This window comes from Xiphias gladius, chromosome 14 (assembly GCF_016859285.1).
Source record: "Xiphias gladius isolate SHS-SW01 ecotype Sanya breed wild chromosome 14, ASM1685928v1, whole genome shotgun sequence".
Lineage (NCBI taxonomy): Eukaryota > Metazoa > Chordata > Actinopteri > Istiophoriformes > Xiphiidae > Xiphias > Xiphias gladius.
The window spans coordinates 26,687,585-26,704,586 of record NC_053413.1 but is presented as its reverse complement, the minus strand read 5'-3'; the positions used below and the strand labels follow the sequence as shown (position 1 = coordinate 26,704,586).

Below are 17,002 nucleotides of genomic sequence, written 5' to 3'. Positions count from 1 at the left end.
GCTACAGACTCTCTTTAGAGTATTCACATTGACATGATCATTTAATTGATAATTATGGTTTCTGTAAAACTGTAATTTTCCGTCTTACATGATGGCCTAAATGCCGGTTTGAAGTATTTTCCGCAATGCAAGGATGTAATTCTGGTGAATAAATACCAAATCCCTTCATAATGTGGCCTACAAGCAGTCAAATTTAAGAACGGCGACTCCAACAAATACCCAGATCAGCCTTAAAACACTCACTATGTGTAATTTACGTATGTATGTATTATATAAACTCCATTCTGAGGTTGTAAAAACACACAGATTGGCAGAGACGAGACCAAGGGCATGTCCTTGGTGTCCTCCAGTGGTAGCTTTGACCCTGATGTGTTTCGGTCAGCCGTTAAATAATATTTTCCTCTTTGTCAGTTTTCTAGAGGGCATGAAAAAAATTGACTTGCACAAAATCCTCAAGTTTCAGTCAATTTCTTACATTTTATTACTGTTGCACCATTTATACAAGTACATATAATTTTGAATGCATCAATTTCCATATCATCTTTTTGTTAGTTTGAATGAAAGTGTGGTGTGGAAATAGCAGTGGTGAGACATGGGATGAAAATATCGACTGTAGTTGTCATGGATGCAGACTGAGAAATAATTTTTTTTTTTTTTTTTTTTCCACTTGACCAAAAAGACAGGACTACAGGTTCACCCAACCACGGACATGCAATTTACTGAGTCAAGAGAGGAAGAAAGATGGAACCAAGCGCCACACAACGCTCCTCGACTGTTTTGTTTCTGCTACGGTTTGACAAGTGCTGGGAGGAAAACGTTGTGTGGCAGATGGACGAAACTGAAAAGGTGGCAGATGGATGGCTGAGATGAGTAAATATATAAACATATACCTACATATATGCGAATGTGGAAAGTGCAAAAGTATATATTGATTTAAAGAACTGTAGTTGCGTACACTTTTGGGTTGCTGGTACCTTTTCTCAGCTGCGTAGTATTTAGCCACTTACGACAGCTTTATCTGTAAAATTCAGATTGTCTGTTCATCGTGAGATAAGATCATAAAATATCTTTGATGCTTCTTGTCTTTCAGTCTGTCCTTACTTCTTTCCTTTCTGTGTACTTCTTTCCTTCGTTCATTTTTTTCGGACCTTTCTTTCTTTCTTTCTTCTATCTCGGATACTTCGTACTTAAGTAAAAATAACACTGCAGGACTTTTTTGTTGCAGAGTATCTTTTCACTCTAATGCTGCTACTTTTATTGGACTATAGACGTAAGTACTTTTTCTTCCATCACTGCATATATGTACCTCTACTATATGTAGTATATATTTCCGAAAAGTAAAGGAAAATGCATGAGGCACGAAAATGACAAAATCAGAGGCTCCCTTTCATGTGCAAGGCTTTTCCATCCCGTAATGATAGCCTGGTGTACGGTTGCCACAGAAACACGGACCGTTGTAAACCGAGGAAGGTTTGCTGATGGCTCTGATCATTCACTGAAATCCTGACTCCTGTCCTCAGTGGGATCAGACTGCTAATGACTGAGAGTCACAGAGCTATATTGATTCTAAATGCGGTAACACAGACCCGGGCCAAACGCCACCTGCGAAGGATCTCGTCCGGGGTGTTTTCACCTGCTCAGATACCAAACTGGCGAGGTTTGCCCCCACTGGGAAGGGCTGCTTTAGTAGTGTCCCTGCTGAAATTACATGAACCTTTGACTGGTTATACCAATTGGAAATGTGTTTGAATGTAATGGTTTAGTTGGTTTTTTTCAGCGTTAGTCTGTTACTGTGGCTCATTCCTCCATTTATTTAGTTTGTCTTTGTTGACAAAATCATTTGTGGCCGAGCATAAAATGACCAGACGAAGCAAACTTCAAGGTCAGGAAAATACCTGACTCCATAATCTCAAAACATAGATTGAAAAAGGTTGAATTTTTTTTCAACTATACGTGAACATGAGGCTCAAACTCATCTGGAAACAGGAAAATCTTTTCGATTATTTTCAGAATTTCAATCCCAAATTTAATTCCAGAATCCAAATTGGCTTTTTTGGGGTCGATTTTAAGTGTATTGTGCTGCCAATCCTTCACTTAAGTAGAATGTAGGACTGTTTCAAAAAGTAAATCGTTTTTGGTGGTTTTGTCACTTTTACAAATTTTACACATTCCAGAAACTGTAGACAGTCACAGGAACGACTTTGAGAGCCAATACTATATTTTCTTTTGACAGACCCAACTGAACCAACGCTATCTGAACTCTCCTGTTGCAGTGAACGTCGCCTTCTTGGTTTTCCAGTTCAAACTATCTCTGTGTCAGGACTGTAAAGCCCATTTCACCCGGGTCAGCAGTAGATATGTCTTTTAAAAACAAATCTTATAATCTGTAATAATTTGTCTTCAGATTTGGATGTAGGATCAGAGATTTTCATCTTTCTAAAAACACTGTTGACATCTTTTCAGCGAGGCTTTGCAGATTTTATACGTGTATTACAAATGTTAAAAAACCACTTAGTTCACTTACAATATACCTAAGGGTTTCAGTACAAAATCTAGAACCTTATTTGAAAAATTCCTATGACTGTTTTATACGTCTAAGAATGTGTTTTGCTCTGCAAAGCCAGCTTTTTTCAACCTCCAAAATGTCTTAGAAAGCCTGAACATTCTCAGTCCTCACAATAAATGTAAGCTCCTTTTTAGAAGTTCGGTTTCTGCCGCTCAGGAAAAAGTGGTGTTTAACCCCCAAGAGGAAAATGGGTAGCGACGCAACCCAACAATACCCAAAAGCCAGGGGGAGGACGGGTTAAAAAAAAGGACACAACCACAACTCCACGGCACCAGAAAACTAGAGGTACCAGGCCAAAGCCGAGAACACGACACTCTGAAGAGGAGGATGAGTGAAAGGGGGCGAGCTGAAGACTGGACGGATTCAGTGGGAGTCCAGCTGGTAAGGTGACTTCTTAAACCCTCCTCCTCCGTCCCTCAGAACCACTTCCCCAAATTTTGATCTTCTGACGTCCACAGGTGAATGTATGAACACAGAACTTCTGTGGGCCCAGGTGGGAGTCAGGTTAAACCTCTTGACCATATGAGGGAGAGGGATGATGGATGTGGGATGGTGAAGCGTATGACCGACACAGACTCGTATCAAAGTTCAAATACTACAGCAGAAAAAAATAGAATAAAACATAACAATAATAATAGCAATAATCATCTGCAGCGGTGGGAAACTTCTCCAGGTGGTTGCTCCAGTTCTCCTCATTCACTAAATCATCATCATTACAATTATTATTATTATTGTTATTATCATAATATGGGTGGGCTAGTTAATTTCATTTTCATTTTTTTTATCTTCGTCATCGTTGAGTTAGGTACTTTATTTTTTCATTTCCGAAAAGAAGCTGTCCATTAATCTTGAACTGCTACGGTTTGATCCTTGCTTGGCGCCTCTGTGGCGTTCGCCTCCTTGGCGGGAGGTTCGGCGGCTGGTGTTGAACTAGGTGCAGCAGCGGCCTCCTTTGCCGGCGCGGGAGCCGCCGCCGCCGCCTCTGTGGGCTTGGGGTCAGGGGAGGCAGCGGGGACCGCCTCGGCTTTGGCTGCTGGTGCCGCGGGGGCCTCAGTCTTTTTGGCGTCGGCCTCATCTTTGCTCTCAGTCGCCGGGGCGGGCGCTGCAGCCTTGGCCTCGGGCTCCTTGGCGGCAGGGGCTGATTCTTTGGCCGGGGCAGAGGCGGCTGGTTTCTCCTCGGCCTTGGCGGGCTCTGCGCTCTTTGGCGCCTCTGTTTTCGGCTCGGCATTGGCGGCAGGCTTCTCGGGCTCCTTTGTGGCGGGGGCCGCATTCTTTTCCTCGTCTTTGGGCGCCGCAGCGTCTGCTGCTGGCGCCTCCTTGGCCGCTGTGTCGTTTGCTACCTCCTTTGCGTCAGTGGCAGCCTGAGCCTCGTCTTTGTTGTCTTTCGGTGCTTCGCTCTCCTCAGCAGAGGCCCCCTCTGCTTTCGCATCCTTGTCTTTGGCCTTGTCATCATTTACACTGTATCCCTTCTTCTTTTTGCTGAGCTTGCCTCCCATTTTGGATCTCTGGCTTCTGAAACCAAAGGGGAGAAATAAATGAAGTTCATTATTATAGAAACAATTATTCATTCATTCATTCATTAAGAAGAAAGTGCAACTGGGAGCAAGCGCATTCTACAAAAATAAACCAAACAATGGAACCACAAAAATCAAGTCTTGAGCACATACTAAGCTTCCGATAGAAGCAAGAGATGCTTCAAGCGATGCTCTTATTCAGAGAAGGATTCTTGATGAGGAGGTGTCTCTCTCTGTGGTAAAAATTGATCAGCTCAATGTACAGACTTTGAGAAAGCAAGAGCAAAATCTGACATATCCACATGATCGTTCATAAGGGAAGAGACCGAGGAGAAAAGGAAGCAAATGCTGCTAGAAATGCACGAGGAAACTATATGTAGTCATGGATTTATGGAAAAACAGCTCTCGCATTGCATTTTCTGATGTATGCTCTCAACCTCAACCACACACTCCTCGGAGAACCTCACATATTTTTCTCTGTCAGATCAGGCAAGGCTTTCTTAAACATTGGGGGAGGAAACAGTGATGTGAGTTTAAATGTTATGGAGATAGAAACTGAGTAAGAACATCTTGGACTACAGAGACTCTCTCAGCACATCCCGTTTCTCACCTCTCAGATCCAAGTGCTTCTAATTGAGAATGCGGCATTTCACAGCTGAAATGCCAAGAGCAAAATAAAATTAAAAAATTGTGTTACTGAGACAACACTGCCATCACATAGCCTTTTAAGTTCCTCACAGGTCTGCTGAAGTTGGCTGATTGAATTCACACCTCACAGACATGGTACTAATACATTTCAATACTTTTTACATCCTACTTTATGTGGTGAACGAGAGACATGGAAACTAAAATCCCATCTTCATCCTCAGAACATCATTCACTACCTTGGCTGATAAGAAAAACAAAGTTGTTTTACAAAACTGGTCAAATTCTTTGTTTTTGTTTTTTTTTCTTCTTCTTCAAAGTTGACGCTGGCATCCATTTCTGAACCTCCTTACACTGTGTGAAAGAGCTGTGCCAAGAGATTCACAAGGTCAGAGCCTAAACACCAAATGTCAGTTCAGTACATTTTCTGCATTCACGTAAAGGTTCTGATCATCCACATTAAAACAAACTGATTCTCTCACTGCCAGGAGCATGTAGAGACACCTGTTGTTGAGAATCCAGCCTCCGTCCCAGGACAAAGGTGGTGGCGAATTGAATTTAAAATCTGACGAGCAACATCCGCTTCCAGAGTCAGTTTCTCAAAACCTGGCGAAAAAAAATAAGACAAAAAACCATCCACACGAACTGATGCCGCTGTAAGCGAGAAAGTATGATCGTATAGTTCTGGTGAAACTCCCCTTTATTAATAAATACATTCTGAATGAGTTGGTTGAAATGTTCTTTTAGAAAAACAAACATGCAAACAGAAACACACAAACAAAAATGGTTGCAGATAGAGTTCATCGTGTAAAGCCGTGTATCATCAGCAAGGACTCTTTTTCGGATCTCTGTGTTTATGGGATCTAAGAAAGCGTTTCATGATATGTTATTAAGGACTGTAGGTCCTCAGTCATTGAGCAGGTAGATAGCAACGTGTGTAGCCAGGTTGAGTAAACACACACACACACACACACATGCGCACACACACTTGCAGATTCCTGGCTTCCTCCCTCAATCGAAGCTTTTTTCTCATGGATATCACCATCTGTCTACTCAATGGGGGAGAGGACTTCAATACCGCAACAAATCAGGCTTATTAGGAGCAAAGACTCGAGAACGGTACAATTTGTTGTTGAAAATTTGAATTCTGTATGTTGATCCTTAAAAGTGCCAAAAACAATTTGCCAGTTGATTCTGCTCATGAGGAAAAGCCACAAAAAAAATTTAAATTCTGCCGTCTGGAAAAAACAGATCTGTTTTCCAACTTTGGCAGCAGTTTGACTTGCAAATACTTAAACAATTTATTAACTGTCCCTGAAAAAGCCACAGTCTTAGTGTTATGACTAGAAAGCACTCACATTCAGCTGCCGAAGCACAATCTTCATAATTTGCTCTATACTACAAAATGGATCTGAAGCTGCATCTTAACACTAAAAGTCACAGACAATCATGGGATGCACGTGTCCAGGTCTCTTTCATTCAGTCAACTATGGGCAGCGGTTCAGGAGAAAATAGTGCAAATATTTATTTTATTTTTTTTAAAAAAAGCTCCTTTTTAAAATCAGGTGGATCAAATTAGAAATGCGAGTGACTTGAACTTAGATGCAAATTCATCGGTCTTGCAACACTGTCTTCTTGGGTCTATGTAAGAAAACAATCTTGGTCAGGTTCAGCTTGTCCAGAAGTTTGAGCAAACACAAAGAAATGAACATGCGAACATGTCCATCTATTCAAAGCAATTTGAAAAGCATTTTGACTTTGTCTCTGAGTGTATATGCTATATAAATGAAATATCTTGCCTCACCTTGCCCACAAACCTTTGAAATATCTTGCTAACTAAAAAGCAGATCCCTGAAACCTCCTTGGTTTCTCAGTTACAGTTTCTCAAATGGTAAATCACACATTTGGTAAAAAAAAAAAAAAGAGCTGTAAAGGTACAAGCAACAGAAAGAACCTGAATGAGTCTGCTCCTCAGTCTCAAGCACAAAATTATTTGGCCAGTAAGCAGGCATTTTGTATTGTGCACATCTCAAAGTACAACTATGCTAAAATGGCCAATACTAATGCTGTTAGTCATTAACAAAAAACAAAAACAAAACGGTTGTGATTGGCTAAAACAGCATTAAATGAATGAATGAAGGTGATGGTGTAAAATGTAAAGTAAAAATTTGCAAGTCATATGTTTGAATGTGGTGATTCTGATGGACTAACTTGACAACACCTTGAGATTCTGCTTCACTGATGTGGTTGACACCAAAACCAGCTCTTTGTCCTGCCATCTGTAAACGTGAAATCTGTCAAAACGGCTCTGAAAGCAGACCTGACCTTTTCCTCCCGAACAAACCAGACCACTGAGAGACTCTGCTGGCTACTCACAGATTCGCCTTGTGAATGGGGCAGAGCCGGCGGTGAATCCACTCAAAATGCTAATCACCTCGTCGCCACTGACTGAATTACTCCGCTATTCATGCCAAAGTCCCCTGAACGCCCAGAAGTCGGTATCTGCCAGGGCCTCCGTTCCTGCCGCGGCTTTACACGAGCCACAATGGAGGTCTCTCTGCGACCTCACATCATTTGACTCCCGGCTTGTGCTGCCAGTACAATGACTCACAATCATCTGGGCAGACAATGGCTTCCTTTCAACCGAAGGCACGCTTTCTCGCTGCTGGGCGTGTGGTTTTAGTGTTTGAAGAGCTGGGGCAGGGCCCAGACAACCTGGAGAAAATGCTCTGGGTCGCACAAAAGACTTAATTTAACCTGCAAACTGCGGTCAGGGAAGCACAAAGGGAGTCTGCACCGCCAGCTATGAACCTCCAGCTTCACTTCATTTAACAATTTAATCAGCGCTGCGGAGAGACACAAGCTCAGGTGGACACATTAGCTGACACTCCTGCCCAAGTGGCTTGAAAATGAGGTGATAAGGGTTTTAAAAATGCTTTCGGGTGAGTACAACAGTAGCGTAAAGTAAATATTCCTGGATCGTAAAGGTTGAAACACTGGAAAAAAATATGGCTACAACGCGGTGAGCAGCACCACCACGGAACAAACGCTTTGTTTTTTCTTCAATCTCATCACTTCATTTTCAATTAATGACGCTAAATGGATTTCTTGACCTTTCAAACGTGCCCATAAGGATTTGGAATCAAGTGTCTCAATCCACTTAGACACAGTTTCATTGTTACGGCTGTAAAAAGCTAATCTCCTAATGGTGGAAATCCCTGATCTCTATCACTGGGATATCACTTCTTGCTCCCTGACCGAGGCTAATCTGTATTGAGAAACTTCGTGAACTTCTCTTGAGAAGATTTTGACGGGCTCAGGTGTAAAGTGAATACAAAGCAGATAACAGGGGAAATTCTGACCCTCTTTACTGAAATGGGCTGATAGATTTCACAGATGTGACTAGTCGGTCACAAAACCTTTCCCTGTTTTTCCAGCCCTGCAGAGAATTTCCAAGGTTACATTTAATACTTAAAACACTTCTTTAGGTGAAGATAAATTATTTTCAAGACAAGAAAAAGAAAAATTTAAGACAGATTTTTGGACCAATGACGCGGGAGGTTTTGTTCAAAACGATCCCTGGACACAGAAGCGGACGGACACACAGTTCTGTTCACTCTGCTATGGAAGTCTGAATACATTCAGCACGTGTGGTCCTCACAAAATTTACATCACGTCAAAGGGAAGCTTCATAGTCTTGTCTTGGTCTTGATAAAGGTTGGTGGACTGTGTAAACCAGGGACAACAATGGAAATAAGTCCAGGACTTTATTGTTCTACCCCAGACGAAGTCTAATGTGTCGTTTTGTGTCAAAATATTTGAATACCTAAAAATGTCCTCCCATGGTAGGAGTTGATTCAGAGAAAAAATGGCAAGTGAGAAGCCGGAGAAAAAAAATGGTGTCAAGAAAAACACCAAAGCCTGACAAAAGGGTTCTGTCGAAATCTAGACCTCGTGAATTCAAATGTAAGACAATTCAAGAGACCACGCTCACCAGAGACGTGGAAAGATCTTTCATTGGAGTCGGAGTAGCTTTACACCCCCGAGAGTCTCGCCTTTGCTGACCCGCAGCAGTTTAACGTCTCGGTCCGCCGCAGCAATGTAGAGGTGCACTCCAAGGTGTTGGGGTTGCAGGTGCAGCGGAGCACACTGACCACAACGTGTCTAAGTGAAGAGCTGTAGCAGAACCGAAGACACCGCTGAGACTCCGCACTCACACTGTCTTGAAATGCAGTCTTTACAGACCTCAGTGAAAAGTCCAAGCACCTTTCTAAGGTCCATTTATTTTTCCTGAGAGCGCACGTACGCGCTTTTTACACCACCTGCACTTTTTTCTCCCCCTTTTTCCACCGTGTTCAGCAGTTGCCTCCCTCAACCACCGACTCTCTAATCCCTCAACCCTGCAAGCTGCTGAGTTAACGAAACACATGATTGATCACTCAACGGCGGCGTTCGGCAGAGTATTTATGCAGCATTATTAATCTGCGATCGAGTTCGTGTCTGCCGGGCCGAAAGGTGGCAAAGCAGTTTAAGGTGAGCAAAAATTCCCTGATGTGGCTGAGTTCTCCTCAGATTGTTTCTCAAACACTCACTTTATTCTGGCAAGTCATCCGTCACACCCACACGCCGACGCCGCTGCTCGGCTCTGCTCTCTTTTCCCCGTCTACCCGACACGCCGCTCTCCTCCCACTTCCTTCTCTCTGCGATAATCCCTCCGTCGTCACTCCAGCCTCCGCGTCTTTGCTCTCGTCCGCTTCACCTGCAGTGTGATTTCTATTTGCTCCCCCCTCCCTCATCTGCAGCCACTTGTGTTTTCTGTGGCACATTTAAATGAGACTTTTTACTCCTGGGATTGTTTCTCTCTCTTTCTGTTTCAGCCTGTGGATGCACCGTCACTATTTTTTCTCTCAGCTGGATCCTCTTTTTCATCCATTATTACGCGATGTTAGAGCCCCTATGTCTGTAGATTTTTTAATGGGATTAAAGCTGCACCGACCGGTGTTTTTATAACGCCGTTCGGTCAAATGACCGCGAATGAAACAGGTCAAACACGGTGACGAACCCACAGGGAATCATCACTTGACTCAGCCGTTCCCCGTCAGCTCTAAGTAGTGTTTTAGTGTCCACTGTTTCGATTCGGTCCCAGCGCTCTCATCAGCGTTGTTTCCGGCCGCAGCAGGCAGCTGTTTTCGGCTTGTTTGAGGAAGCCACTGTCCACTCAGCACCAAAGAGCCAGACAAAGTTAGCAGCTAGCTGGTGGACTTGGTGGAGCATTTCGCAGCTGAAGAGAGAGACATTTTCCTTCATCATTCGTTTACGTTCATCAGGTGGACACAAACACAACTCCAAACAAATGCTAGTGTTGCTCCCTTTGTATCCTTACAGTATTAAGAGGCTACGGTATGTTGCGGCTATCTATGAACTCTGTTTTAAATTGACTGCTGAAACACCGCATTTTTTTGCGGAGCTAACTCGTGGTCACGGTAATTCTGCACCAACCATGGGACTCACTATCTGGTGATGTGGTAAAATGATAGCCAGTGAGAAAGTCTTCAAATGTCGGCCTCTAACTTCACTTCATCATGCCATTAGCTGCGCGGCAACGGAGTCTTAAGATCAGCGATTGGATGTTCCCTAAGGCCGCGCTCTCTGGGACTCCAGCTAAAGGTCTACTTTTGACACAAATCACATCTTTCTCAGTGAAGGTTTAAATGATTTAATGATTTTAATGATTCCACCAGAAGAGTTTTATTTCCATTCGCTGTTGGAAATGCTCCATTAGACAGCCGTCTATGGGGAAAATGAATAGACTTTAACATCTGGAACCCCAGCTTCTCTAAACAATACTGTGCATTTAATATTTTTCAGCTCAGTCTGTGAGTTCTTTCCCCTCACACTCATTAATGTAAAAATATCACAATGAAATCCTCTCTGAACGGATACTTTGTTCTCTTTGTAAATAGTTGATCTCTTCTTCCTTGCAGCCCAGTTTTGTGGGTCACATTGTTATCCCTCTCTGCTGTCCCTCCGGTCGGGCAGATGGAGGTCCCCAGGAGGTCTCCGGGGTCTAAGTAAATCCCAGGCCTGCGCTCCTGCCATCCAAGATGACATGTTAAAGGTTAAAGCTGTCACTGTCCGACTCCCCGTCCAGCTCGGACACAGTCACTCCGTTTCCCTATCCGTTGGAAAATCGACTTGACAGCAGCGAGCAGGAGAAGCTGCTGGAGCGCTAACGACAGTTTGGTTTGAAAGCAAGAACACGGATGAGGAAGCTTTTTATAAATGCCGTCTTGTCAAGAAAAGCTATTTTTATTCTCGAATTTCCATGAAATTGATTGAAACACCTGCCAGAGAGCTCTTTTCCTTGGGCCTTACCATTTCTGCCAGCTTCTGTTTCCTGTATTAGACTTCTTATTACTGGAACACAAATTTCCTTTCCCAATATGTCTTCCACATTTTTTCTGCTCCCAAGCCCAGTACTGCGTTTCAGCCGGAACCGCTCTCAGGCTTCCTTGGTACAGCTTCTGTTTTTATTCTCTATCGAGAAATTTTTGTGCATTCAACTGAACCTGTTGGTGCGAAAGTGGCCTTTGAGAGCACGACTGTGCCAGGAACCGCTGTGAGGAATTTTTTGTGATACTGCCCTATAAATAAAGACCAGGCTGTTTTTTTTTCTATAAAACTAGCACTGTGGACACTGACGGAGAGGGTATCCCATCCTGAACCCAACCTGGGGCTAAAAACAACACAGTTTCACCTCCCATGTCACCCTGACCACCGTTATAAACCAGTTCTGCCTTATCAGCTGATCTACAGCCAGGACGCAACGAGCCGCTTCAGCTGCCGCAGCTCTGTGTTTCGGCCCGGCTGGACTGGATTTAGACTGTATCAGTGCTCAGTCACTCAGCTCTTCATCTGACCTCCATGACACAGCAGCTGTCAGATTAGGAACGCAACTACAAAGCTCCACATAGCTGCGTTTTTTGTGTGTTTTCAAGCCTGCACACGTACAAAAAAAAAAAAAGCATGAGCATGTTTTACCACATAAACATTTTATTTCTGCTTGTTTTAAAATGCACCTGAACAAATACCAGAACAGTTTACTGCTGAAAATTGCAAATAACAAACAATACACACTGGTAAGTTTAAGCGCAAGAGACGGAGATTAGTGGGGGTTTCATCTGTATTGTAATCACACGCCGCTGAAATCTGTGAACCCGTGACAAAGTCAAGCCTGTAATTAACAACCGTGCTCTGATGTTATTATCCTGCACATCCTTGTCACACCAACACTAATTTCGAGCTTATTAGTCCTAAAATGAAGTCGTGGCTACTTGTTGGTTGTCTGGTTAATTGGGTAATACATAAAGTAATACATCTGACCTCTTATTGTCCAATGTCCTCTTCGCTCCCTGAGATCTTCATATTCTTCTATTCTCGCTGTTCTAAGATTCAGAGTTTCTTGCTGTTTGGGCTTCTGGACTTTGGAAATGACTTGATCAGGGCAGCAAACAGTTTTGTTTTTTGTTTTTTCCTTTTTAAAGTGTTTTTTCAAAACACCTTGGAAATTAGCTTTTAAGTGATTTCATTATAAAAAAACACTTCCTGTTTTAACAAATGTCAAATAAGAGTGTTAAACTGCCCAGCTAGATGCAAGGATTGATATCCATCTAAATTTTGTGCACTGAATCTTTTATCGAGCCAGATCCAGGCTGTGGTTAGCCTAGCTTAGCATAAAGACTGGAAGCAGGGGGAAACAGCTAGCCTTGCTCTGTCAAAAGTAAAGAATGCACCTACCAACACCTCTAAGGCTCACTGATTAACACCTTACGTCCAGTTTGCTTAAGCTGCACACAAACGTGGATGTAAAAATGACCCTAAGGTGGTTTCAGAGGGGGGTTGCGTGCTGGAGCTATTTCTTGACGAACAGTTTAAGCATCCGCCAGGCATTTCTTTGGAGCATCGCGGCTTTGTAGCTCAGGTTGCCAGATATCCTCACCGAAGGTTTTATTTTTCTTGATTTTGGTCTCTTTATAGACGCCAAACCTGGCAACCTCACTGTGAAAACAAGACTTCAGGAAGCAGCACACAGTCACTGCACCAACTGTTGTCCGCCAAGAAATTCTTCCAGCACGAAACTCCCTTATAAAACCACAAATTGCTGTTCTGATCCGTCATTTTATAAACTATGTCATAGACCTGATACATCCAAAAATGTAACAATAATATGTGACTTAAACCGTTTAAGAGCAGTGACGTGAAGGTATACAGTGAAGTGGTTCAGTAGTTCAGGTGAAGTATCTGGCCCGTGTGCTCCCAGCACCAATGTAAGGCTGTAATTCCTAAACCAGGCCTGAGCACTTCCTCTCGCTGCCTTTCCAGCTGGCTGAATTAAGGCGAGTCTGTTTCACCAAACCGCAGCAGGCGAGCGCAGGGAGCTGAGCGGACAGGCAGGAAAAACTGGAGCAGAAAATTTGGCCCGATCTCACACACACACACACACAAATGGCCGCTCCAGCTTTCTGTACCGAGTTGAAGGAAATAGGGTAGAGCAGAGGATGCTGGGAGTTGGGAGCTCAGAGTCAGGGGGGGCTGATTTGAGATGTTCAAGTAGCTGAAATGACAGATTCAGAAGTCCATGACCAAGGTTTAAGTAGGGCGAGATTCTCCCATTGTGCTTGTGTGATTTTTCCCACAGCAGTGTGCTATTTTAAAACTCCCAACTTTGGCAAGTCTTACGACATCATAGCCAAAGATGATGCAAAAGTATTTTCTCACACTGTTCCCATATTCTACACTTTCATTTCAGCCTGACAACATACAGTAGAGCTGCTGGTGAAATTCCCGACGCGGCGCTAGCGAGCACAGAGTGTACCGTCAGCGAAGTCAGCGCTGGTCCCCCGTGTCAAAGCTAGCAGCACTTTCGGTCTACGGCCGTTTCCAGCCGCGCAAAGCTCATTTCATCTGCGTGTAACGCAGGATCAACAGGAGAATCGGGGTGTCTGAAGGTGCTACACGTGGCATTTTTTGCCTCAAGTGTAAGACTCCGTTTCCTGTGAAACCCAACCTTTCCGTTGCAAAGTCTGCGGAGTGCAACGTCTTTCCACTCCGTAGGTTTTAAGGACCAAAAGGAGGATATGAGTTAATATCGACCAATTTAAGGCGGGTACAGTATAGTAAAGCTAAAACTGGAGTAAGAAAACTAGAAAAAAAGATTTGTTTTTTTTGGGGTTCTTTTACAAAGCAAAACAAATCCTGTTTTATGTTGCAAAAGAACCCAGTAGGTTTCCTACCAATCTTGACTTAAAGGTCAAATTTGGCAGTGGCTCAGCTGGATAAAGGGTAGAGGCTGCTAGTAGTCCCACAAAATAGCATTAGATTTTGGTTGCTAATCTTTTCAAACTGACCAGAGTGCACAAAATTCATCAAAAAGGAAAATCACCTTTTTAAAAAACTATATAAATATAAGTAGACGTATCAGAAAACAGTGTAATCCCTATGATCAGCTCTCTGAAAACCTCTCACATTATGTGGCTTTCTGTAATGTTAAGAGACAGGAAACCGTCTTGTCAGTGCCGGGGAGAAATATGAAACTCGCAAATTGCACGATTTAATACATATGCAACTTTTCCTGGACACGACAAAATAGGTCATCTGTCAGTGTCTCCCAAAGCAACACGTGTGACCAAAAACAAATAATGTGAGTGTTTTCGGCTCTGAGGTTTGGGCAAGTAAGGTTAGGTAAAGTTCTGTTGAAAGAAACTGTAATTTAGGTCGACTTTGGTCACTTTTTGGCATTTTTTTTTTTAAAGAAAGACCAATGCTGTCACTTCTTGCTAAGGACAGTCTCTAATTGCAAGTGTTTGCAATTTTGTCCAATCCAGTATTTGCAGTATTTCTGAAACAAGACTGAGTCAGCATTCGTGCTCGCAGCTCCGTGCTTTGAGCTAAATGCTAACGTCAGCATGCTAACATGCACGACAGTGTTTACCTGGTGACATTTAGCGACACGGCCGAGGCTGATGGGAAAGTCATGGGTCTGCGAGTATTTTGTCATAGAGCAAACTGAACCCGACCTGACGATGGCGCGAGATGGAAAGTCAAGTTACTACAACGGATTCTAGAGGGATGGTGAACCTGTACCAAATGTCATGGCAATTCACCCAATAACTGCTTGGACCAGAGTGGTGGATCGACTGACTGCTAGTCCGACTAAAACCGGTCAAACCGGAAGAACGCTTGCAAATTAAATAAGAAGATTCTTGCAAAAAAAAATCCTCAGTGTCACATTTAAGATGTAAGTTTGGGATCATTATCTGATTGTTTTGCATTTAATTTGCTTGTTCTTAAAGCACATTTAATTTTGCCTACTAGCATGGCAAACGTTTTGGAAATCCCTAAGTGTCAACTCTTATTTTTGAGTCAGAATTTATTTTGTCAAGCTGTATTTTTTAATAGTGGAGCTGGATGGTTGTTTTGGATTTTATATTGAAGCGGGAAGTGATCTATACAAAGTCATCCCTTTGTTCTGGAGAGCGGTCGAATTACCCGGAGTACACACAGACTGCCCACCGCTTATTTTGGCCTCAGGCTGAACACACACACACACAGCATGTGCACTGAAACAAACGCTAAACCAACATGTACACAGGCATGAATAAACACACACGTTTATTGGAGTTTAGAGGATCAATCCTCAAATTGACAGAGCTTGAGAAAACTCCTGGGATGGAAATGGCTATTGATCAGCCCGGTGCGACCACAGAGAGCCGCTGTGTGTTCAGCTGCTGCTTACGAGTCCGAGGACGCGCTCAGCAGAGATGAAAGCCAGCGAGGCGCTTCTGAGACGCTTTCTTACCGAGACGTTTATTACTGCATACAAAATGGCTCCAAACGCTTTGTTGGCAGCAGAGTAAACCGACGTCAGACAAAACAAAACAGAGAAGTGAAACGGATTACGTCCACCTCTGTGGATTCAGTGGCATTTCGGTCTGCAAAATCCTCCTGTCCTTAGACGCTCACATGACGTCCGTGTCTGCAAAGCCGGCAAAGTTTCTCTGGACGGAAAGTAACACGCTGCAAACTGTCTGGCTCTTCCATTTCAGTAGATTTCTGTACCAAGACTCGTTCTGAATGGACCCTGGAAACAGTAGTCTGAGAAGTTACTGTTTTCGCCAAACTGCATTTTAAGTTATTCTTTAAGTGATGAAAGAAGAATTTTTGAATTTTATGTCTGAATAGATGGTAACGTCCATTATTTTTGCAAAACACAATTTTGAGGGCGAAAGGAAAGTGAATACACCCTCAGAGATGAACAGAAATGTTCGGATAACTGTAAAAACCACCCTTCCTGCCCAAGTCATACAACAAACCTTTCCCCTCTCTGCTCACCAACCCGTAATACTTTTGTCATTCTGTCCTGATTTATTGTGAAACGGAGCGAGGACTCTGGCCTTGTTTCTCTTGTAAAATGTTGAAAAGATTTTGTTGTCGTCTGACACATCCAGGTCAGCCTTTCAGGCTCTGTTACGCGATGGAACAGGTGCTATCAAAGCTTCGGTAGCTTTAGCAAAATACTCGCTGGATTCCAGCATTTACCAATCAAAGGCAGCTGATGTAACAGGGGCCCTGTCAGTTACTTATCTAAGTTTGTGCCCTTGTAGGAAAGGTTTAAAAAAGTATTTGACAGAAACTTCACAAACATGTTATTTCAGATAAAGGTTTTCAGAAGAGAGATTTGGTGTCCCGTGATGGTCTAAATGTGTATAAGAGGATTTTTCGCTCTGACAGAAACGAAAATACATAACAAACTCAACCTTTTTTTGCATTTCCTGGCATGAAAATAAGTATCAGCATGAGTTTATCCAGGCAAACGGAAGAAGAGACGTAATTAGACTGCTTTATTATAAATAATGTCTGTTTTGATTATCAAAATCAAAAGATTTTCGAATAAAGATTGGTTCTGTGGTCATGGACTTTAAAGGTGCCCCAGTAGATGTATGTTTTCTCTGCCGCCCAACGCGGTTTGTTGCCAGTGGGGGGTGGTGGTGATGGTCGCTTGCCAAGAGCTTCAACCATCGTTGGACTGAGGGCGGATTGGACGCTACAGTGACTCACTATCGCAGGGTGGTATTGTGTGAGACGAGAAGGGCCGGGGCTAGCTGGTTAGCATCCTGGATTCAGTGAAAGAAAAGAAGTGGTAGAAACAAGAGTCAACACTGGCGTTGCTTTCCACTTCGGGAGACAGCTCTTGGCAACAAAAGGAATGAAGTTTGAA

General features: G+C 43.2%; 1 protein-coding gene and 1 long non-coding RNA gene across 4 annotated transcripts in view; one reads left to right on the top strand and one right to left on the bottom strand.

The window, feature by feature from the left end:
• Window positions 1–622: 622 nt before the first annotated feature.
• basp1 (brain abundant, membrane attached signal protein 1) overlaps window positions 623–17,002 on the bottom strand; it is a 51,855-nt gene continuing 35,475 nt past the window's right edge. For 2 of the 3 annotated variants that reach the window (XM_040143978.1, XM_040143979.1), the window contains exon 2: window positions 623–4,078. In XM_040143978.1, the coding sequence (XP_039999912.1) occupies window positions 3,409–4,062 (654 nt within the window). In that variant the 5' untranslated portion in view covers window positions 4,063–4,078 and the 3' untranslated portion in view covers window positions 623–3,408. Of the gene's footprint in view, window positions 4,079–7,101; window positions 7,230–17,002 lie in introns of those variants that run through there. The other variant, XM_040143980.1, reaches the window with a different exon arrangement.
• LOC120799095 lies at window positions 2,244–5,370 on the top strand. The gene is made up of 4 exons (XR_005708781.1): window positions 2,244–2,344; window positions 2,723–2,947; window positions 5,046–5,113; window positions 5,214–5,370. It is a non-coding gene; the product is annotated as an uncharacterized LOC120799095 (long non-coding RNA).